Here is a 23,092-nt window from a genome sequence, read left to right as displayed (position 1 = left end):
CTCTCTGATTTCCTTACTTTCACTCTTTCTCCTTTTGTAAATAAACTACCATAAAAAGTTATTTGGAATTAAGTAATAATTCCTGACAACCACACTCTTATAAATTTAGTCCAAGCTTTTTATTTTTGCCCCTTATATTTCTGGCCCTTACATTAGGAAGACAAATGATTGCAATGTAGAAACAAAAACCATCAATAAAATATTGTTTTGATATTTTCATTTCCTCTTCCTTATTTCCCTCTAGAGGGAAGTTTGCCTATTTCAGCCAAATATGAGTTTAAAGAAATCCCATTCCTTCCTCAACCCTGTAGTCCTCCTCTCTGAATATATGCTAGAAAGTCTTCCAACCTCTCTATGGAGTGGGTGCTGCTCTCCAGGCCAGTGGCTCCAACTGAGGAGGCATTCACTGTTGGGCTAATTGGACAGCTCCTAGTCAGCAAACAGGCCAGGCCATGTTAGACTACAAGAACAAACTGGGACTTTGTGAAGACTTTCTTTGTCTATCAATCAGCAATTTTAAATTAATCAACCAAAAACTTAAACACCTCTACTTAACACTAAGAAAGGGAGTTTGCAAGAGTAAGTGACAACTCTAGATGCCACTGACCACCCCCTGGGCAGTGCTAAGTAAATTGAAAGACTACAATTGGTTCCCATACAGTGGAGGAAGGGACAGGAAGTGACTGGGAAAAGGACTATAAAAAGTCCTGAACTTCCTGTCTAGGGTTCTTCTGCTGGGGACTTGGCTTTTGGTGGTGGCTTTGAACTTGACTTTCAGCTTGGACTTTGGCTTTGGCTCGTGGACTGCTTCTTGGAGGACTGCTCCTGGATCTTCTCCTTTGGACTTCATCTTGGGTGAGTGAGTAGCTAGCCTTCCTTTTCTGGCTTCAGGAAACATTAGTTCTGAAGAGGCCTTCCTTTCCTGGAGGAGACTGCCCTTGCATAAGGCACAACCGGGTCCTCTCACTGAGGGTTACCAAGCCCTGACGGGCCTGAGCCAGACACCAGAGCAACATTTAGTGTGATAGGCTAGACATTTTCTCTACCCTCTTCTTACATTTCTCTACTTTCACTCCACCTCTTTGTAAATAAAGCTATAAAAATCATTTTGACTTGAGCTATATTTTTAAATCAGTGACCACAATATTACTTTAGAATTCTCATATTAGCATAAAATCTAAATTTTAAATTCTTACATTTCCTAGTGAAGAGCGAAGGCTTCTTCACCTTGATCCTTACCTGAGCCCTGCTAGAGGACAGAAGGGGAACAATCTTCACCTTCTTTCTTCTCTCCCATACAAGTTAGAAAAGGAGCCTTTTTTTTCCTTTTAAACTGTTAAAAGTTTTGAAACCACCTTTGAAACTTTGGCTCCAAAAGACTAATTATTTAGTTTATTGATATCACTTTCTAGTAACTGAGTCCAAAAGTACCACTGGAACTTCAGGTGTGCTCTGATGCTTGCCTGGTGGACCATGTTGGACAATTCAGAGGCAGCAGAGCAGCTTCTCTCAAGTGAATCAACTTTGACACCCTGGTATCTATTCTTGTTGAACATCTCACTCCTGCCATGACCGACTAAATCTTTCGTTCACTGTGAAATGATCTATGAGTGTCTCATTCTGTTCCAATGTTGAACATAAACTCCCAGGGCACTGGCCTGAGTCAGTCCCAGCCTAAAACACTATTTCTTGAGCTGAGGATGGGTCTCTCCAACCCCCAGGAAGCCCAGGAGAAGGTGGGGTCCCCGAGTTTCTGGCCTGATGGATTCCATATTTCCTTACCCCAAGTCAAGGATTTAAGGTTGACAGGGACCTTAGATATCATGTTTCCACCTACACATTTTACAGATGAGAAAATAGGCCCTGTGAGAAGGGATTTCTTTTCTTCCTCCCATTCTACCCACCAGGCTGCCGCATTGGCAGCAGGCCAGGAGTCCTGATCCTGGGGCAGGAGGAGGGGGCTGTCCCAGGGCCCAGGTCTAGCTCTGCTTTACCTACCCCCTATCCCTGCCCCACACAATAGAGAGGCCTGTGAGGAAGCTGTCTCAGTTGGTGGAAGCAGGGTTGAGGACAGCCTCCCTGGTTCCCTTGGTTTCCCATGGTAACCTAAGGACAGAGAAAAACCAAAGAACCATAACAGAAACAACATACAGCTGGACCATGGTGAAGCGGGGCTGTTTATTTCACCAAGAGAACGCAAAAAAAAACAGAACACAAAAGGGGGAGAAAAGATTTCATGGTGGAATTTGGGCTGAGAAAATGGGAATTCTCTTCCTTCTTCTCCTTGCCCCAGGAAGGACCACATCTGGAGAAAGCCTAAGGGCCTCCCCTGGACATGAGGGCTTCTTGCCCCCCATAAAAAGAGTCATGGCTCTGGGGGATGGGTCGGGTCAGGCTGAGGCATGGCCCACTCCTTGTGTCTGTGTGACCCAGATATGCCAAATGCCAACCTGTCCCCAGGAGAGCTGGGAGCAGATCTCCTTGTCCCCCCATCTCCCGGCTGCATCTCAGCCCTGGCCACAAAAGTATCAAATAAGGAATGGCTTATTTGTACACAAAATATCACTCTGCAAGGCACTGGTGTGGGAACAGCCTCGGGGTCAGCTGCTCCTTCACAGGGACTGTGTCTCGGGAGGCCACCACCCTGTAAGCCCTCATCGCACAGGGGTCTCTGGCAACCCCGGCACCACTGGTTTCCTGGCTCTGTTCTCTTGACGCTCTGCTCTCCTCTTCCTGCCTTCTGTCGGTCAGTGAGCTGTGTGGGCCTCTCTTCTGGGCTTTGTGGCCCCCAAGCTCCCACCCCGGAGGCCTTAGGCCAGCCCCAGGCGGGTGACTTTGGCAGAAAGGAAGGAGTGGATGATGAAAACGATGGTTTTGGGGCAGGAGTGAAGGTCCAACTGCTATAGGGGCCAAAGAAACTCAAGTCAGAGTAAGCGGCCATCGCCCTTCCAAGGCCCCTTGGTCCAGGCTTGCCAGCCCTGAATCAAGGAAACACACACACACACACACACACACACACACACACACACACACACACACACACACACGATGGCACAAAGATATGGTCAATGGGTCAATATGGAACCAAGATAAAGCATTCTAGGAGGACAGAGCTATCCCCCAGAGGGGAGGAAGTCAAAGGCCAAGGAAGCACAGAACTTTCGCACTCAAAGGGACTTCTGGGGCAATTCCTTTAACCTCTCTCCTTCATAGTCTCCCTAAAAGCCTCTGTTCACACAGTTTTAGTGCCGAGGAGCTCACGATTCCCCCAACCAGTGTTGTTATTAGATAACTACAAGTGCTAGAAAGTTCTTCCTCAAAATTTCACACCACCACAACCTGTGCCCTTGGCAGAGCTGGGCGACTGGAATGGCGGGGAAGAGGCAGAAGAGATGGCTGTGAATACTCCATGTTGCCATCAGACACAACTGATATGTCGGTTGGCTTTGCTAAACTCCTTTCTTTTCTTTCTTTTTCATTCTTTGTCACAAAAAGTGGCTCCTTGGATATGGAAGAGGGGAAGGATATACTCAGATATGAATGTTGTGCAAAAATAAGATCTTTTTAAAAACAGTTATAACACAGTTTATATGGAAATGATGTTTTGCATGCTTTCATATGTATAATTGGTATCCTATTGCTTGCCTTCTCAACGGATGAAGAGAATTTGGGACTCAAAATAAAAAATATTTTAAAATTAAAAAAAAATTTTAAAGAAAATTAATTCTTCCCCACATTGGACTGAAATCTGTCTCCTTGTAACTTCTACTCATTGATCTTAGTTCTACTGTCTGAGGGCAAGTAAAACAAATTTATTTTTCAGAATCCAAAATCAGCCCTCTGCTGTGAGGAAGATTAGTTATTGATTAAGTATTAAGGTTGACCTAGCAGGAAGCCTGGTGCATTCTAGGATGGAATGAAGGGGCAGGAAGTGTGTGTGTGTCCTGAGAGAGAGACTCCATTAGTGGTGGGCAAAAACTGTTGCCAGCCCAAGGAGATCTCAGACCCTGCTTCCTGATTTCCTTGGGATCCTGGGTGGAGGTGGATTTCCAGCAAGAGGAGAAGACATACAGAGCAGAACCAAGCAGAGGAGGAGTTTGAGATCTGGTGGACAGCACCTCAAGTTTACTCGCTCTACTTGGTATCTTGGACCACCTAGGATTTTGGCATCCTGTGAACCTCTTTGAAAAACTGTGAGAACCCTCAAAGCCACCCCTCTGATCCATAGCTGTGCTATTCAAGTCTGGCTGGTACCAGGCTTGAATCAGCTTCCCAGAGACTGCACTGCTCCTTGGGCCCTGCCTGCTTAGATCACTAGATTAGAGTAGGGAAATCCTTCACTTGCCCCTGTGGATTTGTCTTTTAGGGTTTAAGTACAGAAATCCCTTTCCCACCTCTATTTTAGTTAAATATAACTAAACTTGTTAAAACCTTCACCTGCCTGTTGGTGTTCAAAGTCTCTGGCCCAGTGGTGGCAGTTGGTCTACAGTCCCTTTGTCAGTTAGGAGCAGCTTAGCTGTTCTGGTCTCCCTGTCCTGGTCCCGTCTCTCCTAAACTCCAGTGTGTGTACCCACAATCATTTAGATTTATGATAACATCCCTGGTGTCTCCATTATTAATTATCTTTTCTATATCTCCTAATATCTCTGAAGACATCTACCATATTCCCTCTAAGGCTTCTTTTTTCTAGGAGAAACTTCCCCAGTTTGGTGATTCTCATGGCATTGTCTTCTACTCCATCCCTATCTCAGGCTACTTTTCGTCTTAGAATGTGTTCTAGCTTATCAATGTCATTCCTAAAATGTGGGGTCCGGAATTAGACATGAAACTCCAATTCTACCTGACTCAAAACTGAACTCATCAGCTCCCAGGAGGCAACTCTAGGAGCCAGGACTGCTCCTCCCTTCCCAACACCCCAAATTACACTGCCTTCCCAGGCTCCCAGACTCAAAAAAATGTATTTTTTTTAGAAAACCTTTACCTTCTGTCTTGGAATCAATACTATCATTACTAAGGTAGAATAGTGGTAAGGGCTAAGCAGCTAGGCTTAAGTAACTTGCCCAGAGTCACACAGCCAGAATTGTCTGAAGCCAGATTTGAACCCAGGACCTCCTGACTCCAAGCCTGGCACTCTATACACTGTGCTACTTAGTTGTCTCTAACCTTCAGGCATTCTCAATGGGTACCCTCAGTGCCTAGAAAGTGCTCCATCCTCATCTCCACCTCCTGGCTTCACAGGATTCTTCTGTTAGGTCTCAACCAAAATTCTACTTTCAGGAAACCTCATTGCTTCTGCTCTCTTCTCTTCTAATCCAGCCTTCCTATAACTTCCCAACTCATCTTCCTAAAGCGTGACTCTCAGAAACCTTCAATGGCTTCCTAGCAAAGCCCCTCCACAATCTGAGTCCAAACTGCCATTACAAGTTTATTTTACATTTCTCTCTTTCATTGGATCCAGCTGCTTGTAGAGATGATCTTACCCTCTCCTATCTCTGTGCACAGGCTCAGGGTGACCCCCAAACAGGACATGAGGTCCTCTCCTTCTCTGGTCTGTGCCTTTTAATTTTGTCTTCCTTAAAGATTCAGCTTAGTTATAATCTCCTCCATAAAGTCTTCTCTGATCTCCTCTTCTCCAGTCCCCTCCCAGACCTGCTTCAAAGTCTTCTGTCCTTCCTCAAATCTGACTGGAGCACTTGGCCCAGATCTCCATTGAAACCATTATTCTCCACTATTTATTAGACTTTGCATGGCATCCATAGTGGACAGGGTATAGGATTTGGGGTTAGAAAGAACTGGGTTCAGATCCTGCTTCTGACACTTACTGTGTGATTCTGGGCAAGTTACTTAAGCCCTCTACTATAACCCCCAAAATGTACAGGCTGTTTTGTCTGCCATGTCACGTTGTTGATGCATTCCAAGCTTGCACAAATCCCTGATGATCAGGGAGATTCCCTTCATCTAGGCATTTAGTTATAAAAGGAAAACTTAAGGGAAAACAACAAACTTCCCCAGGTAGCCCAGGCACAGCTTACTGAATCTGGCACCAAGAGGACACCAACCCAGACTTTAGAGATGTAGGGCTTTCACATTAACTTGCAAGTTCCACACTAAAAGGAATTATAGATTTATAGCTGCAAAGGACTCTGGAGGGCATCACATGCAACTTTCTCATTTTATAGATGAGAAAACTGAGGTAGAGAGAAGTTAAATAAATTGCCACAGTTACAATTTCTAATTCATGTCTTCCTGACTCTATGTCCAGCACTCTATCCACCATGGTTCCTAACTTCCTCCCAGGACTATTGACAGAAGATTCTCTTAAAGACAAACACAAATATTATGTTCACTGCAGCTAAACCCTTTAAATGTGCACAATTCCTGTTGCAACCAAGTCTTCTAAATTTTTTTAAGTTTTTTAAACCCTTATCTTCCATCTTAGAATCACTACTGTGTATTGGTTCCAAGGCAGAAGGGCAGTAAGGGCTAGGCAATGAGGGTTAAGTGACTTGCCCAGGGTCACACAGCTAGGAAGTATCGGAGGCCACATTTGAACCCAGGATTTCCCATCTCTAGGCCTGGCTCTCAATCCACTGAGCCACCCAGCTGTCTCCTAAGTCCTCTAATTTTACAGAGGTGCCAACATTTTGTCTTCTGAGCAAAGACAGAAGAATTCAGAGAAGAGTCAGAACCAGGGAGGCCATTAGTAGAGAAAATCCTTCTGCAGTGACCCCCATCCCACCAGGCAATAATTAATTTTGTTTTTAGGCTTCTCTTCCTGGGGCCAGAAGTTCTAGGTGTGCTCCTGTCAGATGCCCACCTTGTTGAAAAATGAGCTTTATATCCTCTAGAAGGAGACAGGAAACCTCAGAGCTGTGCCCTTCTGAAAGCTACATGGTACACATGGGCAAATGTATCCTGGTAAAGAGTAACAAGCCAGTGTCTGCCTAGCACAGTACCAGGCTTCTCCGCCTGGAATCTGGCCCCAAATTTCTTTCCCAGAACTTCCTAATATGACCCTCTGTTCAAGTTAGAAATCTCTTCACACAGCCCCCAAACCAGATACGCTCATCCCTACCTCCCAGACTTTTGCTCACGTCGTATCCACTCCTATTCCTCATCTAAGTTCTACTTTTCTCAAGGCCTACGAAAGCCCCATCTCCTCCAAGAAGCCTTCCCTGACTAACCCATCCCATAACGATGTCTCTCTCTACCGACTCTGTGAGTCCTCCTTTGCGTCCTTACATAACTTCATACTTTTGCCCAGGAGCTTAGAGAGGGATAATGGGATAACGGATTTAAACTTGGATTGAACCTCAAAGGCCATCACATTCAAACCTCTCTTCCCCCACCATTTTGTAGATGAGGAAATTAAACTACAAAGAATACATATGTACATACTCCTTTTCTGGTGAAGAGATATAAGCACTGTATCCACTGTCACTTCACCTGTATATGCTCCCTTCAGATGTACAAATTTTATTTCAGTGCCTTGCCCAGCATCACACACAGAGTAAATATTAGTCAGGATTTGAACTCGGGTCCTTCTAACTCTAAATCCAATGCCCTATCTGATTAATTTCTGATTCCAAACCCACAATTGGGCGCACAGTAGATGCCCAATAACTGCTGGATGCTGTTAATAGGGCTGTCAATGCTTCAGGGCTGCCCTCTCAGGGCTAGGGTCTGGCCAGTCCTCTGGGTAGGATAAAGGAACTGAAAGGGGGTAGGGAGCATGGATGCAAGAAGTGAAGGAAGCTTGAGGGAAGGTGATGCTGGGAATATCCTCAGGTCCTTAGCCCCTTCCCCCTTTTGTTCTCAAAACCCCCGGCCCTCATTCTCCCTGACCTAACAGCCTTTTGGTCTTCTCCCTTCTCCCTGCAAGACCCAGGATATAGAGGTCACTCACAATCTCTCCCTCGGTGCCCCCAAAGTCCAGGAAGAGCAGGCTGGAGCCATCATCAGAGGACATCTGCAGCTTCTCAAAGGGTTCCTGCAGCAACAAGGTCTTGGCCAGGCCAGGTTCCACTGCCCACAGGGTGAACCCCTTGTCGATGTGCACAGAGAGACTACACGACCGCCCATTCCACGTGCAAGCTGAGGGAGATGAGGGGAATGAGGGAATGAGGCGTAGGCAGACCCCAGAGGCCAACTCAAGCCCAGCTCCCACCCCAGCAGCCAGGACAAAGATCGGGGCCCATCCTTTGGGGTTCCCTGCCCCAAAGGCTGCCTACCCCAACTCCCCAGAACTCTCAGCCCTCTCCCTGGGCACCCTCTCAGGGTCTGACCTGTGGACACCTCCTGGACAGCCTCTGCAGCATTGTGGCAACCATCCACCAGCAGGCGGGTCCAGGAAGACAGATCCCGGGGTGACTCCACACTGAACAGGTGGGTCTCCACCCCCTGATGGGTCCCCGAGCGGAGGGCGAAGGACAGCTCTGAGTCATAGAGGACAGAGCCCTTAGAAGGGCCTGAATGCACCAGTCTAGAAGGGACGAAGATAAGAACTTTAAGAATATATACTCCTAGGGCAGCTGGGTAGCTCCGTGGATAGAGCCAGGCCTAGAGATGGGAGGTCCTGAGTTCAGATACGGCCTCAGACACGTCCCAGCTGTGTGACCCTGGGCAAGTCACTTAACCTCCATTGCCCACCCTTACCACTCTTCTGTCTTAGAACTGATACTTAGTATTGTTTCTAAGACAGAAAGTAAGGTTTTGGGGTGGGGAAAGAGAAGATGCACTCCTTCGACCTTCCAGTATGCTCTGTCTGGTCCAGAGAAGGAGTCCCACCAGGTTCAAGATGGCTGCCATGGGTTAGAAATCTAGAGTTGGAAAAGCCCTTAGAAGTCATCTAGTCCATCCTCCTCATTTTACAGGTGAGAGAACTGAGGCCCAGGGAAGTGAAGGGATTTGCCCAAAGTCACTCAGGTGGTAGAAATATCAAGGGTGGGATTTGAACCCAGGTCTTCTGACTCCAGAAGTTGTGCTCTTTCAACTGAACCACACTGCCTGAGAAGACCTTAGATCTGAGGGTCTTTGAAGGGATGGGCTCTGGACCTCTGATTTCATCCACACAGGGAACTCTCAGGTGAGAAATCTCCTTCAATCAATGTAAATTGGTCCCAACTCTGCAATTTTAGAGCCACAAAGGTGCCAAGAGAACTGAGAGGTCCCACCACCATCCATGTTCTCTCCCCCTATAGTCTTGGAAGACCTTAGCCGGGTTCCCCATTCTCTTGTCTGAGGCTTTAGCATCTTGAACAATATAATCTTTGGGACAATGGCCAGTTCCTTTTCCATCCTGTCCCTAGGCCATGTATGTCTCTGCCCCCTTTGCACTGGCCATCTTCTGTACCAAAAGGGGCCTCTCATTTCATTTATGCACCATTTTTTTAAACCCTGACCTTCCACCTTAGAATCAATACAGTGTGTTGGTTCCAAGGCAGAAGGATAGTAAGGGCTAGGCAATGGGGGTTAAGTGACTTGCCCAGGGTCACACAGCTAGGAAGAATCTGAGGTCAGATTTGAACCCAGGAGCTCCCATCTCCAAGCTGGCTTTCAATCCACTAAGCCACCCAGCTGCCCCCACATCTTATTTTTTTCAAAACTCTGCATAACACCCTCTCCATAAAGCCTTTCCTGATCCCTCCAGCTGATACCGCTCTCCTCCCTACCCCTAAAGTGAACCTCATATTTCATATGTACATATTTGGTAGACATTTATCAATAGTCATGTTGTCTACCCCAAGAGAATATAAGTTCCTCGAGATCAGGAACTGGTTCATCTTTGTCTCATAGGCACTGTGCTTGGCACATGGTAGGCCCTTCCTAAGTGCTGGTTGGTTGATTGACCGATTAGGGCTCTAAGCTTAGATGGACAGAACAGGAGGAGATGGGTCAGCGGTGGGGCCCCAGACCTGGGTGCATGAGGTACCTCGTGGCAATGAGCGGAGAGCTGCGGGCAGGAGCACTGAGGGCATCTCGGTTCTGGGGCAGGTTGCTATAGAATAAAAGGTCCTTCTCCGTCAACACGGCCAGAACAGGCTCTGTCCCCCCACCTGAGAGCTAGAGGACAGAGGGAAGACCTTAGGATGACTTGAAGGAAAGGGTCCAGAAGGAAGGGGATAAAGGAGGATGAGGAAGGGGAACGAGGATGAGGGTCTTTGGGGAAGGAAATGCCCTGCCAGAGCCAGGAGGGGACAAACCCCCCAACCCCCAGCTTCATGCAGGCCACCTGCTCAGTTAGCCAGCCAATCCGCTTGATCTCCTTGCTCCCAGAAACACCTCCAGCAGCTGCGAGTAGGGCCCGCAGTTCATCAGTGACCCAGGGTACGAGGACACCGATGTTAGCCTGGATGGCAGCCAACCACGCTTGAGCACTGGCCTCATCCTTGGCTCTCAGGAAGAGGATGTCACGGCCATCTGCAGAACGCAACTCCAAGTACCTGTGGATAGAGGCCGATTCAGGAATAACCAAGTCACTGACCAGCAGCCCAGGCACTGATTTCTCTCTACAACACCCAAGAAAGTTGGATGTCACCATATTACTGAACACTGACTGAGACACAAACACCACACACACACACACACACACATATGTATATATATATATATATATATATATATATATATATATATATATACACACACACACACACACGCTGGCCCCACAGACACATGGATGACGTGCAGAATGAACTAAAGACAAACACCAGTCACACATACTTCCCATATAGATCCTTCTCACATTTCTTGGGTCAGACACATCAATCATGCATGTACACACAGCAGTACCACACCTGCCTGCACATGTGCCTTCCGGACAGAATAACTAATAATAACTAACATTTGTGTAGCACCTCTTATGTGCCAGGCCCTGTGCTGACAAATATGATCTCATTTTATCCTCACAACAGTGGGACGGAGGTGCTATTATTGTCCCTAATATTTAAGGAAATTATTTCAGACTATTCTACGGAAGGACAAATGCTGGAGCTTAAATACTCTGGCCACAGAATGAGAAGACAGGACTCATTGGAAAAGACCCTATTGTAGAGAAGGCAATAGGAAAAGGAGATGGTAGATGATGAGACGTGCCATGGAAGTGTGAGCTTGGACAGATTTCAGGACAGAGTGCAGTACCGAAAGGTCACAGTCCACGAGGTCATAAAAAGTCAGACACGACTGAATGATAACAGATGAGAAACTGAGGCAAATGGAGGTTAAGTCACCTGCCCAGGGTCACATAACTAGTAAGTGTCTAAGGCTAGATTTGAACTCAGGTCTTCTTGACTCCAGGCCCAGAATTCTATCTACTATATCGCCTAGCTGCTCCAGGTCTCTAACATACATGAACTTCTTTAAAACTGTCTATACCTCTCTAGAACTCAAAAAAACCTCCCCACCAACAAACAGGCCATCATGGAGTCCCCTTAGCATAAGGAAGCCTGAGCCCTCAGGTCACAGTCCTGGGTTCTACTTGTTTTCCAGCCTATGAAACTAGGCTGGGTCTTAGGGTCAAAGTAAAGAATGAGTCAAGATTGTGCTCACACTGGGCCTGGGGACTCCTGGGCTCAGGCAGGGATGATCACACAGACAATGTCTGCCTGGTCTCTGAAGCTCGACGACCTGGCCCAGGCTAAGGGAGAAATTTAGATAGAGGTGGGCAGGAACACTGGAAGGGGCAGAATCAACCACGTGGCCCCAAGCTGTGGGCTAAGTGCCAATCAGAGGGCTTTGATCTCTCTCTGGGCCACTGGGTGACCCTGACCAGGTCAAGGTCCCCTCCTGAATCCATAGGACCCTTTTCCTTATGAGGATGGTCCATGGCCAGTCTCCCCCTAATGCCGTAAGGAAGAGTCAAACACTAGGTTAAAAAAAAAGCACTTTAAGGGTCTTCACAGAGACCCCAAAGTCACTGCCATTACTCCAGAGGTTCTAGGCTATATGCCCCCAAAGGAGGCACTCTCGCACTCAGCTCCCAGAATTTTCTCTGGCAGTCTCCATGCCTAGAATGCTCTCTCATCTCCACATCCTGATTTTCTTCAAGCCCTAGCTAATATCTCACTTTTGACAGGAGGCCTCTCGCAAATCTCTTAATTCTAGTGCCTTGTTGACTACTTCCAAATTATCCTAGCTGTTGCTTGTTTGCACGTAGTTGTTTGCATGTTGTCTGCCCCGTTAGATGGCTGAGCTCCTCGAGGGCAGGGATTGTCTTTCTTTGTATCTCTACTTCTTGGCACAGGACCAGACACATAATGCTTATTGACCTACTGACTTACTGACACCCTCCTAGGCTAACACAGCGACTCAAGACCAAGGCCTAGAGCCACAGAACCTTAGCACTAGAAGGACCTTACAGATGATCTAAGAAATTAGGAAACCGAAGCCCAGAGAGGGAAGGGCCTCGTTCAAGCTCATATCACTAGTCAGTTGACAGAGCCTAGTTTAGAATACAGGTCCAAGAACTTTCTGCTGAGTCAGGCTATTCCTGAGGCCTGGACTCTTCAGGAGAATGTCGGGTCTTCTGGTCCGCTCAGGTTTGGGGAGGTGGATTTCCCTAACCATCTGACAATGCTGATGGCCAGTCCCAATGAAGGCTCTCTTCCCTTCCTTCAGGCTCCACTGCAAACCACACTCACACACTCATTTAATATCAGTTCAAGCTCTGTTCTCCAAGCCAGCTGGAATCTGTCTTTACCTGCCCTCAGCATTTGCTGCCTGCTGGAGTCCAACCACAGCCATCCAGTCTCTCCTGGGGGCCCATCTTCACCTGCATTCAGCATCCACTCCCCATTAGAGCCCACCCACTCCTGGGCTCTGGGTTCAATTCCACCCTGGGGCCAAGTCCTCACCTGCGCTCAGCATCAGCAGGGATGCACCTTCTTGAGACATATGCCATCTTCAAGGAGACGTTTTTTCCCTCCTTGAGGTCCCGGGGGCAGAGGGTCGGGGAGGAGGCAGTCGGTGACTCCCAGCCTACAGTAGCCCCTGATGAAGAGTTCTTGAAATACGGTGAGATCTCCTTCATGTACTTGACTGTCCAAGGGGAGACGGCGACAAGGAGTCACACTGGGCCGGTGCACCAATAGAGCTTCCCCATCTCTGGGGGCTCGGTTTTCAGGGCAGCAAGTCTACTACAGCACCATCACTCTCAGCTTGACCCAGCCCAGCCCCAGCCACCTCCCAAGGGCATAAGACTGCAGGAAACCACTCCTACCCAAAGGGAAGGGGCAGAGCTCTGAGCTAGGAACCAGGAGACCCGGGTTCTAGCCTCAACTCCATTCTTACTAGCTGTGTGACCTTAGACAAATCACTTCCCACCTCTGGGACTACTTCCTCTCTGTAAAATGAAGGGGTTGAGGTCAAAGATCTGAAAGGGTCACACACTTGCAGACAAGGACATGGACAAACACCGAGACACAGGCACAGGTGTATAATATCCACATATACATTTGCAGACATTTATTCAGAGAAACACAGACTCCTTCCCTCCCTCCTTCCTTCCCTCTGACTGCCAGTTAAGACTAGGATTCATTTTTAAGACAAGAAGCCATATACCAGGGAAAGAAACATCTTGGTTTTAAGGAGAAAATGTTAAATCTTCAACGATTCCATGCTGGACTATCAACAGAGGGAAGAACCCAAGGCTGTGAATTAGTAAACAAGATATAATTCCAATTCTATTACATTTACTGCATAACCTTAGGTAAACTGCTAGTTCTCTCTGGCCTTCAGTTTCTCCATCTTTAAGTGAGGTAACTAGGCATTCTACAGTCACACAAATCTCCAGACAAGAAAGGAGGCCACTGGACAATGCCTGCCCTGAAGGGGAGATGCTTCACAGTCCTCAGGCCCCCTTTGCTAGGCTTACTGAGCTCCTGGCCTCAACCCTGTGACTGGCACATAAGCCCGCAGATGGGCTCTTCTAACTGGCCAAACTTCTGGTCACTCCTAGCAGGAAGGAAGTTTCCAAAGAGGCCATGAGCCCCATTTGCCTATTCCCTGGGGATAAGCAACCTAAGAAAACCCAAGCCTAGGGAGAGCCAGTGTATACTCATCGGACGGTAGCACAAAATGGGCATATATCTTCTCTACATCTCCCCAAAGTACCTAGCCCTCACTATACCCACAGGAGATGCCCCAGAGTTATTCTGTTGACTAAGTAAGCTTAGAGGGCTAAAGAAAAATAGAAAGCAACCCACCCCGAGTCAGGCCATCCCTCCTCACTAGGTGCCCTCTGTGTCCCACACCGCTTTGACAGTGTGGGACAAGCAGAGTGTGCTATAAATGGCTCCTAACCAGTCGCAGAGCTGGGGGCTTGGGTTACACACACGCAGACCCCATGGACACGTGCTCCTGGGCCTGAATGCCTAAGCTATAAAAAGACTTGGCTCTGAGCCTCCTTCCCCTCTCTCATTTCTGCCTGAGTCATCATTCTTGGCAGTGAGGGAGCCCCAGGGGCAGCTGATGGGCCCACCCTCAGGAGGGGCTGTGGTTGGGATCTCTGCTGCCACAGCAGGGAGGGGGAGGCTCAGAGGGAGTGTCCCCACGCAAGGGTTCCGCTTCTCCTTCTATACAGATGTGGCACAGGCTTGGTTGACTTAGCCAATGGATAACCCTATTACTACTTGATTTTATTGCCAAGCAATACCATCCCCAGCCCCCTCCCACCCTAGCCACTTCCCCAGAGACTTTAGATCTTTGAGGTGGATAGATGGGGTTGCTCCTTTGGTCTGCCTGCGGTACAGTCCAGCAAACAGAGTATTGAGGCAACCCTGTTCCTAAGTCATCCTATGATCAAGTGATCTCATCATGAATCCTCACCCAGAGAAAAGAGGCTAACCTCAGAGTCTGTTAGGTTCAAAGTCAAGTCTCCTTGGGGGAAGACTTGGAGGCACGGAGCAGTCTCATGCCATCAGAAGAGCAATCAACAGGCTGAACGCTATGCTGATGAATCCTGAATCTCTGTGCCTCATTTCCCTCTCTATGTCCTCCCTTCCTTCATCTCTAAACCCTTCCAACCAAATTCCCTCAGTCCCCAGCTTCCCTTTCAGGTGGTCAACTCACATAAGAATGTTTTGTAACTGCTGGTCAGCTACACTAACCATAGGCTGGACAGGAAGAACACTTCCCCACCAAAAGAGTTCCTCTCGTGCTCTCAAAGTGGGTCCATCCCTCAGGGCCTTCTCACCTTCCTGCCAGTCTCAGCTTCCCTCTGACTCCAGAGTCATAGCCCAAGTTTCCAGGTCACAGAGTTGCTACCCAGATCCAAAGGCAAAGGAGCACCAAATCCTGAGTTCAAAGTACCTCAAAACCTCCCCACTCGCGAAGCCACCCTCCGAGATGCATCCCCTGACTACTCTGGCCTACACGCCTCTTTCTAATTTTCTCATCTCTAACAGAATCTAAACCACACTACTGAATGCACACCCCTATCCTGCCTTGTGCCTGCTCTATAACTGCTCTATATGTGTGAGTCTAAGCCACGCGGGCGAGACAGAGCCAAGCTGGGAACCACCTTTTCCACTTTCCTCATGTCCCGGGCAGGACCAAAATTGACAGGCTGTGGGTGCAAGGATCGAATCTCTTGGGGTTTGGCCTTAACCCAGCTCTCTCCATTACTTCATTTGCTGTACTCTTCCAACTTGGGCCTAGCGCCTACTGAATCTGAGGTTAGTTGTGGTGTGAATCCTTTCCAGAGACTCAAGCCATACTAGAAAAGGTGTGGACCCTCTTTGCATGGTGGCTGTGGGAGTTCAGAGAGAGGGGTACAACGTATGTGTCTCTTGCTCTCCCACATCCCTGACTCTACAGAAAGCCCCCAGGCCACTATCTATGCTAAGCCTGTGAAACCTCTCTGGCGAGTGGAGTGCCCCTCTCTGGAGTGCTTCTGAAGTGACTGAATTGGGGTACTAGCACATAGAACTCAAATTTTCCATATTAAAAAATAAATGAAGAGAGTAAAGAATTCAGGACTAGGCAGCGCCAGGCAGGGCAAAGCCAAGAAGTACTGGTATCCCAGGGCACTGGGATAAGAATAGTTTACAACAGAGGCAAAGAACCTCCTAGTGCCTAATAATAGGGGAAGTGTGAAGACAGTTCAGTAGGGGAGGGAGGCAGGAAAACATTCTCTCTCTACTTGTTTTGTGGCCATGTTTCTCCTGAAGGGACTTGGCCACTCCTGGTCTTCCCCTGCAAAACCCAGGCCCACCTCATCTAACAGGGGACCAGAATGGAGGAATTAAGATAAAAGGATTTGAGAATGTCAAAGCCAAGAGAGACCTTGAAAAGCATCTAAAACCAATCCCTTTGTTTTCAGAGGAGGCTTAGAGAGGCCAAGTGGCTTTTCCAAAGTCAGGAGAGGCCAGAAAATGGCACAGATTCGAGCTTGGGGATGTTAAGTATCCAAGAGTCAGGGTGCCCCAAACAGCTCTCTAGGCTGAGGTCTAACCCCATTCCCAGGACAATAGCTCCAATAAGGAATGGGGAACAGAACTGGGAGAAAGAACCTCTGCCTTATTTAGGTCTGTGTCTTTAGCCCTACTATAGTTATAGTCAGCATTCAGTATCCTTTTGGACTGACCAAAGAACAATTATGACTTCAGGACTGTGAGGCATCCTGGGGCTTGAGGTCCAGGACTTCTTCTGATGAAAGGTTGGTTGAGAGAGAGAATTACACTGGCTCCAGTACCCCCTGGCACCTCAGTTCTCTAAATAGTATGAACTCCTCACCCACTGGAGCTCTGAGCCCTGACCCTTCTTCCCTAAACGTTCTGTGGGTGCTCATACTGTTCAGTTTTCCCTAACTGCCACCCAGAGGTTAGTAGGACCACAGTGGGGACAGGTCTCGGGGCAGAGAACACTGACTGCTTAGGAATGCTGGTGGCGGTCCAACATTTTGGCTCTGAAGCTACCACCCATGGCCTTATCCGCCTAGGCATTTCCTGGCTTTGCCACATTTTGGTCTGCCCTCTGTCTTCCCTGGTGCTAGAAATGGAATGGTATCTTTCTCAAAGCCTGCTACCCCCAGAGGGCTCTCTGGACAAAGAAAGCTCTTTATTTCCTCTTTGGACCCAGGACTACGTGGTTCCCATTCTATTAGGCAGTCACTCACAGCTCTTTCCATAGAGCAGGTTCAGCAGTAGAGTCAACTAGACCAAGGGGACTGGTTTTAACAGAGGGAGACCATGAGCTCTGAAGTTCCTCCAGAGTGGCACGGCCTGGCACTACAGGGTAGCAGGGAGCGGGGGGAAATGTTCCTATGCAACACACACCCCTTCTCCCTGCAAAGGGGTGTCACATTCACAACACAAACCTATCTTCCTCTTGGCCTAAGGATCTTAGAATCAGAGATTTCTGCACACACTGCAGTCTGGGCATGCCCCACCCTCCAAGGCCTGAATAGAGTGCCAAGCTGCCCACTCCTCCCATCTGCCCTTGTCTTTTGAGAAAAGGAATTGGAAAATTCTGAGAGTCAAAGCTGGGGGCCACAGGACAAGCTGACTCACCTGGCAACCTGCCCTGATGGGATGGACCAACAAATGCCCATGGAGGCAGGGCTGAGTAATAAGGAGAATGAGAAAGGGGCAATAGACAAGCAGGGCAGGGAGCCTGTGTTACTAGATCAGAGGCGTACCCTTCCCCGCTCCCCCCCCCATATTATGGCAAGGGCTGCTACATCATGGATCAAAGACTGACTAGTCCAAAGCGGGTCCAGGCATCAGAAGTCTACTGAGCAGCACCCCTTTCCCCCATATTTCCCAGGGTCACAAGGTACATTCTGTACCTCTCAACTGCCCCTTTACCCTACCAAGTTCAGCCAAGCTTGTTTCCAGACTTACACACTTCACAGGAAGGAGGAGAACCCAAGGAGACATGAGTAAAAGAAGATCCATAGGGATGACATAATTCCCCTAAGATCATCTTGGGTTAGAAGAAGCTTCCAGATTTGAAACAGAAGGACCAAAGTAGGACCCCAAGAAGGGAACAAATCTTCAGGCCCTTCCCCAATCAGCCCCTTTTCCCTGCCTCCCAAGCCTCCCCAAAGCCTCTTTCTCTTTCTTAGGATATCTGTTAACCCCACTGTACCTGAACCCTGAACACAAATGATCCTCTCTCTTATTTGTCCCACAGGCAGACAATCCTACTTCCCCTAGGGCTAAAGTGTATCTAAGGGAAGCTAAGAGGAGAACAGGCCATGGGCCTTAGACCCGGCCTAGACAAGTTTGGCCACGTCATGAAAGACTGGCTTCCTAAAGTCAGAGGGAATGGAGACAGCAGGCAGTAGGCTCCTAGTGGGGCTACAGTCTCAGGGCTCAGCCCTAGGGACTGATGAACAAACCCACTCTTAGCTCTACCAGCCCATGACTGATGGGTGAGTCCTAGGAGTGGTGAGGAAGGTGTGCTGGAGCCCCAAAACTGCTCCCAGCCCTTATGGAGGTGGGAAGCCCAGTGAACCAAGCTGCCTACTTTTCCTAAAGGCACTGCTTACACTTCACATAGAATCCTTGGATCAAAAGACCCCTGATAAGTAGCTCCAACCCTTATTCTAAGACTTAGAATTAATAGAATGTCTGAGTTGGAGGGACTTAGAGACCATTGAATTCAATCCCTTTATTTTACAGACAGGGAAACTGAGGTCCATAGAGAAGAAAGGATTTGCCCAATATCATACAGCAAGTTGGTTGCAGAGCTGAGACCAGAACCCAAGACCCCAGGCTCCCAGCCCAAGGTCTCTAATCTCTTGGTTTCTAAGAAAAGAAACAAAGGGAAATCTTTAAATATGAAAAGCATACAGCTTTTTTTTTTTTCATGAACAAATGCAACCAATTCAACCAAAAACCTGGAGATTCTAGGAAAACTTTCCCAGATCCTAGGTGAGGGCAAGGTGAGGAATGTATGAGAGGAGCAATAGGGCTATCTCCTCTATAAGCTCCCCTTTCCAGCCCAGTCCTCCCAAGGCTTACCCTCCAGAACCACCTCCTTGCCGGTTTTCTTGAGCACTTGCACGGCCTCATCATGAGTGGCTGTGGACAAGTCTCCACCGTTCACGGACAAGATAGCATCGCCCACAAACAGAGCCTCTGTCTGGTCAGCTGCCAGCCCCTTAAAGATCTTGGAGATGAGAATGGGCATTTTGTTCTCTCGGCCACCTGAGGATGCACACACAGACATGTAGGCATACAATGGAGATAAGGAAACAGGCACCAATGTCAGAGAATCAGGGACAGATATTGATTAATTAGTAACCAGCCTATGACTGACGGGTGGGTCCTAGGAGTCATGGGCAAGGTATGCTGGAGCAACAAAACAGCTCCCAGCCCTTATAAAGGTGGGAAGCCCAGTGGGCCAAGCTGCCTACTTTTCCCAAGGGCGCTGGCAAGAAGATCCTAAAAATGAAACCAGCGACCATTAGAACTGAAAGAAACCTCAGAGGTCACCAGTCCAATGCTCAGGGAAACTGAGGCTGGAGAGGGGAAGTGGCCTGCCCAAGGTCACACTGTAGGTTACTGATAGAACTGTAATTATAACTCAAGCTTTTTGACTCCTGGGTCCCAATATTCATTCTGCTATAAAAGGTTATCTGCCCATTTTATGGATGGACAGTTTGTGACCTAGGAGGAGGAAGGGATTTATCACAACCCCAAAAAGAATATTAGACTCAAAAGGCCATTTAGGGGAACGGGTAGGGAGGGGAGGGAGTGGCCTTAGCGTGTGGTCTTTGGACCCTGAGACTTTGTGGGTAGAAGAAATCCCTCCTAATTGCAGAAGAAATCCCTCCTAATAGATAGCTTCAAGGTCATTTGCTATTTTCCAAAAGCAAAGAGCAGAGCAGAGAAAAAGCAGAGCCTTGAGCCCAGCATTAGCTGGGCTGCCATGATCCTTCAATAGCCAAACTTCTAAACCAGGGTCAGGAGAAATGGCTTTCCTTGAGAGGAAGAAAAACTCATTCCCTGGCATCCATGAGAGAATTACAGATATAGAGTCTTGCCCACTTGGGAATGACAGGGCTCTGCTCTCAGAGGAAACCTAGCTGCCCATCTGTGCCAACTGCTAGGCAAAGGAGGAGGGAGGCCTCAAAAAAAGAGAAAAGGGCCTTCCCAGAAAGCTCAAGGGGCACCTTGACCCAGCAGCGGGCATAGGTACAGGAAGGTTATGGGGCACTAAAGAGAGCTATGGGCTGAGAGTCAGAAGAGTTAGGTCCTAGTCTCTTTTATTGCTATTCATTTCCTGTGTGTTCTAGGACAATTCCCCTTTCCTCTTTTTCTTCTCCACAAAATGAAAAAGGAGTTGGGGTAAGGTCCTTGCTGCATGTGATATACTATGATAGGAAATTATGATTTTAGAAATTCAATCCTGCCATTCACGTATCATTTCTGAAGAGGGGAACCCCAAGTCCCACCCTAGAAATACTATAACTCCACCACAAAGGCTCTTACTGCTGATGCCTGGGAATATTTTGTCTATTCTATACTGTGACCAAAGCTGTCCTAGTGTGGCACTGGAACCCAGGTCAAAAGAGCCTTCAGCCCTCTGGGAATTGTTTCCCTATCCAGGCCGTGAACATTCACACAGCTCTGGAGGGAGAGAGACGTCAGAGAAAAGAGAGGCTAGAGAAAAGAGAAAGAGAAAAAAGACAAAAAAGAAAGGGGGGGGGGGTAGGAGAAATGAAGAAGCCATGAGGCTTGAAGTGGGAGGGAACATGAAATAAGATCCTCCACCCTTATAATGGTCCTGAGATGTCAACCTAGAAGCCAGACCTTGCCTTTATGGAAAACTGAAGGACAAGGCAGATAGAGATGGCAGCAGGGCTGGGCTTGGATCTGGGAGCCCTGAGTTCCAATCCTACTTCTCATATTTCCTAGCTACGTGACCAAGAGCAAGCCTCTGAACTTCTCTGAGGTTTCTTTACATGTAAATTAGTGGAGAAGCTACTTCATAGAGTGGTTTTAAGGTTCCAATAAGATATTGTATGGAAAGGCTTTGTAAGCTTTAAAGCTCAACGTTAAGTGGAGCATCACTGTGGATATAACGATGGGAGGTTCAAAGACTGCTACATACTGGGGAACAGGCCCAGAAAATTAGCACAACAGAAGGCAGCTGAAAGCCTGCCTCCCTACCAGACAGGGCCAACAGTCTGGGTTAGAGAGTTTAGACCACAGGGGGCAGGAACTGTCCTGTGGGGGTTCCATGGAACTCTCAGAGATTCAGACTAGGATGCATTGAGGCTACCATTGGAGCCAGGCTCCCAGCCAGTCCCCAGCCTGGGCAGTTCTCAGAGAGGCCCTGCCCACCAGCTCAGCCTGCCAGGCCCCGCTGTCCCGTGAAGTTTGCAGAGCGAGAAACTGGGTAAGAACTTGCGTCTGTCTCCATGTGGCCCGATCGTGATTTCAAGGGCCTGTCCGGCTCCCATGACGGTCACCTTTCCGCAAGTACTACACTCGTGCAAGGGACCCCGACAATCGGACGGGCAACAAGGCAGTCAGTCAGACAAATAGACAGAGAGAGAGTGCAGTCCCGAGCAATGCGCCAGGGCGCAGAGCGCCCCTCACCCCTCTTGTCTCCGTTGCTCTCCCATCCTAGGCTCCTTCACCTTCAGCCCGGCTCAGCTGGTTGCCCTCCCCAAGTCCCACGGCCGCCCCTGTGCGGCTGCAGCGTCCCCCAGCCCGTGCCCCCGGGGCCGCTACCTTTGATGCTGATGCCCAGCCCGCCCGCCTCCTGCTTCACCACGCGCACCGTCCGCTTCTGGTTGAGCAGCGCGTGGGGCAGTGGCGGCGTTGGGGGCGCTCCGGGGGCTGCGGGAGCCCCGGGATCTGCGCCGTTGAGCTGGGGCAAGGACGCAAGCTCCGAGCCCGGCCCCGGCCCCGGCTCGGGCTCGCCGCTAGCCGGCGCGGCGCTCACCGTCACCACGTCCGCTGCCAGGCTGACCAAGACCCGCAGCCAGGGCCCGGGCCCCGCGCTGCCCGGAGCGCGCAGTTCCAGCAGCCCGCTCTTCGGTGAGCGCCTGCCCGCCGCCATCTTCGGAGCCAGGGAGCCAGAGAGCCACGGAGCGAGCGAGCTAGCGAGCAAGCGGCCAGCGAGCGCTCCGGCCCCCTCTCCGCCCCTCCCCGCCCCTTTCCTACCCTCCCTCCCCGCCCTGCCGGCGGCCCGGGGGCACCGTGGGGGAGCCCAAGAGCCCGGGCACCGGGCACCAGGCCCAGTTGCAATCCCGCCCCCCGCCCCCCGGCCGGGAGACAGAGGGATCCCAGTCACCCTTTTCTCTCTCTGCCACTAGATCCCTGTCCCAGACCCCGAGACTGGACGGGGCGGGTTCTCTTGGCGCTCATCTGCATGGGCCAAGGGTTTAGTGCTGGAGAAAATGCTTGGATGCAAGGAAAAAAGGGAAGTCACCTCCACTCTCGGATAAATGCGGGCAAAACAGAGACCACCGGGCTCGATGGGCCCTCTCCTCCGCCTGCTCCCTCACTGTACAAATCAAGAGCCTGAGGGCCAGAGACATTGCCCAAGGTCATAGAGCTAAAGGCAGAACAGAATGCTAGATGGAGGGCCGGTCCTCACTATGGCCCTATCTATCCACTCAAAGAGTTTTACTGGTTCTGGGGGTAAAATGTAAATTCCTCTATTTGGCATCGAAAGCCCTGCACAAGCTGACTCCACAACCCTGATCTTTTCGGATAGATTTCACCTTGTCCCCACCCACTCTCCCACCCCACAAATACAGTGTCTTCTAGCCAACTGGCCTACTTGCTACTTTCTAACTAGAGGATCTATCAGCATTCCATCTCCAGTTTCTGCCTTTTTCCAGGCTTTACCTCCATGCCCAGAATTCTCTGTCCTCAATCTCTTGAGGCCAGATTCAGGATTCTTTCTACCTTGACCTCCATTAGTCTGGAGGAATGTAGGACTGTGACTACGAGAGAGGGCTCAGCCTGTTCTAGGGTTGGATTCAGCAAGTAAAGTGTTAACCTAAGAGCTAGCTGGTAAGAGCTTGATGCCTGAATTCTTTTAGCAATCTGCCCTCCCTTCCCATAGACCAATCCTGTCAAACTCATAGAAATAGGAGCCACTAATCCTTATGTGAGGAACCCTGAGG

The 23,092-nt window shown here is 49.1% G+C and overlaps 1 protein-coding gene across 1 annotated transcript; it reads right to left on the bottom strand.

Moving 5' to 3' along the window:
* Positions 1–2,158: 2,158 nt before the first annotated feature.
* SNTA1 (syntrophin alpha 1) lies at positions 2,159–22,021 on the bottom strand. The gene is made up of 8 exons (XM_044661604.1): positions 21,687–22,021; positions 18,966–19,151; positions 12,852–13,035; positions 10,232–10,442; positions 9,932–10,062; positions 8,286–8,482; positions 7,907–8,094; positions 2,159–2,900 (listed from the first exon to the last, which is right to left on the bottom strand). Exons 1-8 carry the CDS (start codon positions 22,015–22,017, stop codon positions 2,811–2,813), a joined length of 1,518 nt encoding a protein of 505 aa, XP_044517539.1. The 5' UTR covers positions 22,018–22,021; the 3' UTR covers positions 2,159–2,810.
* Between the last annotated feature and the right edge of the window lie 1,071 nt (positions 22,022–23,092).

Source organism: Gracilinanus agilis, chromosome 2 (genome assembly GCF_016433145.1).
Source record: "Gracilinanus agilis isolate LMUSP501 chromosome 2, AgileGrace, whole genome shotgun sequence".
Taxonomy (NCBI): Eukaryota; Metazoa; Chordata; class Mammalia; order Didelphimorphia; family Didelphidae; genus Gracilinanus; species Gracilinanus agilis.
The sequence above is the reverse complement of the archived record's forward strand: the minus strand, read 5'-3'. Positions and strand labels throughout refer to the sequence as shown.

Excerpts from the sequence above, each read along its gene's own strand:
- SNTA1 (XM_044661604.1), bottom strand. The coding sequence starts at position 22,017 with ATGGCGGCGGGCAGGCGCTCACCGAAGAGCGGGCTGCTGGAACTGCGC. Across the intron at positions 19,152-21,686 it reads GCTGGGCATCAGCATCAAAG|GTGGCCGAGAGAACAAAATG; the intron begins GTAGCGGCCCCG and ends GTGCATCCTCAG. Across the intron at positions 8,483-9,931 it reads TCTCCGCTCATTGCCACGAG|ACTGGTGCATTCAGGCCCTT; the intron begins GTACCTCATGCA and ends CGTCCCTTCTAG.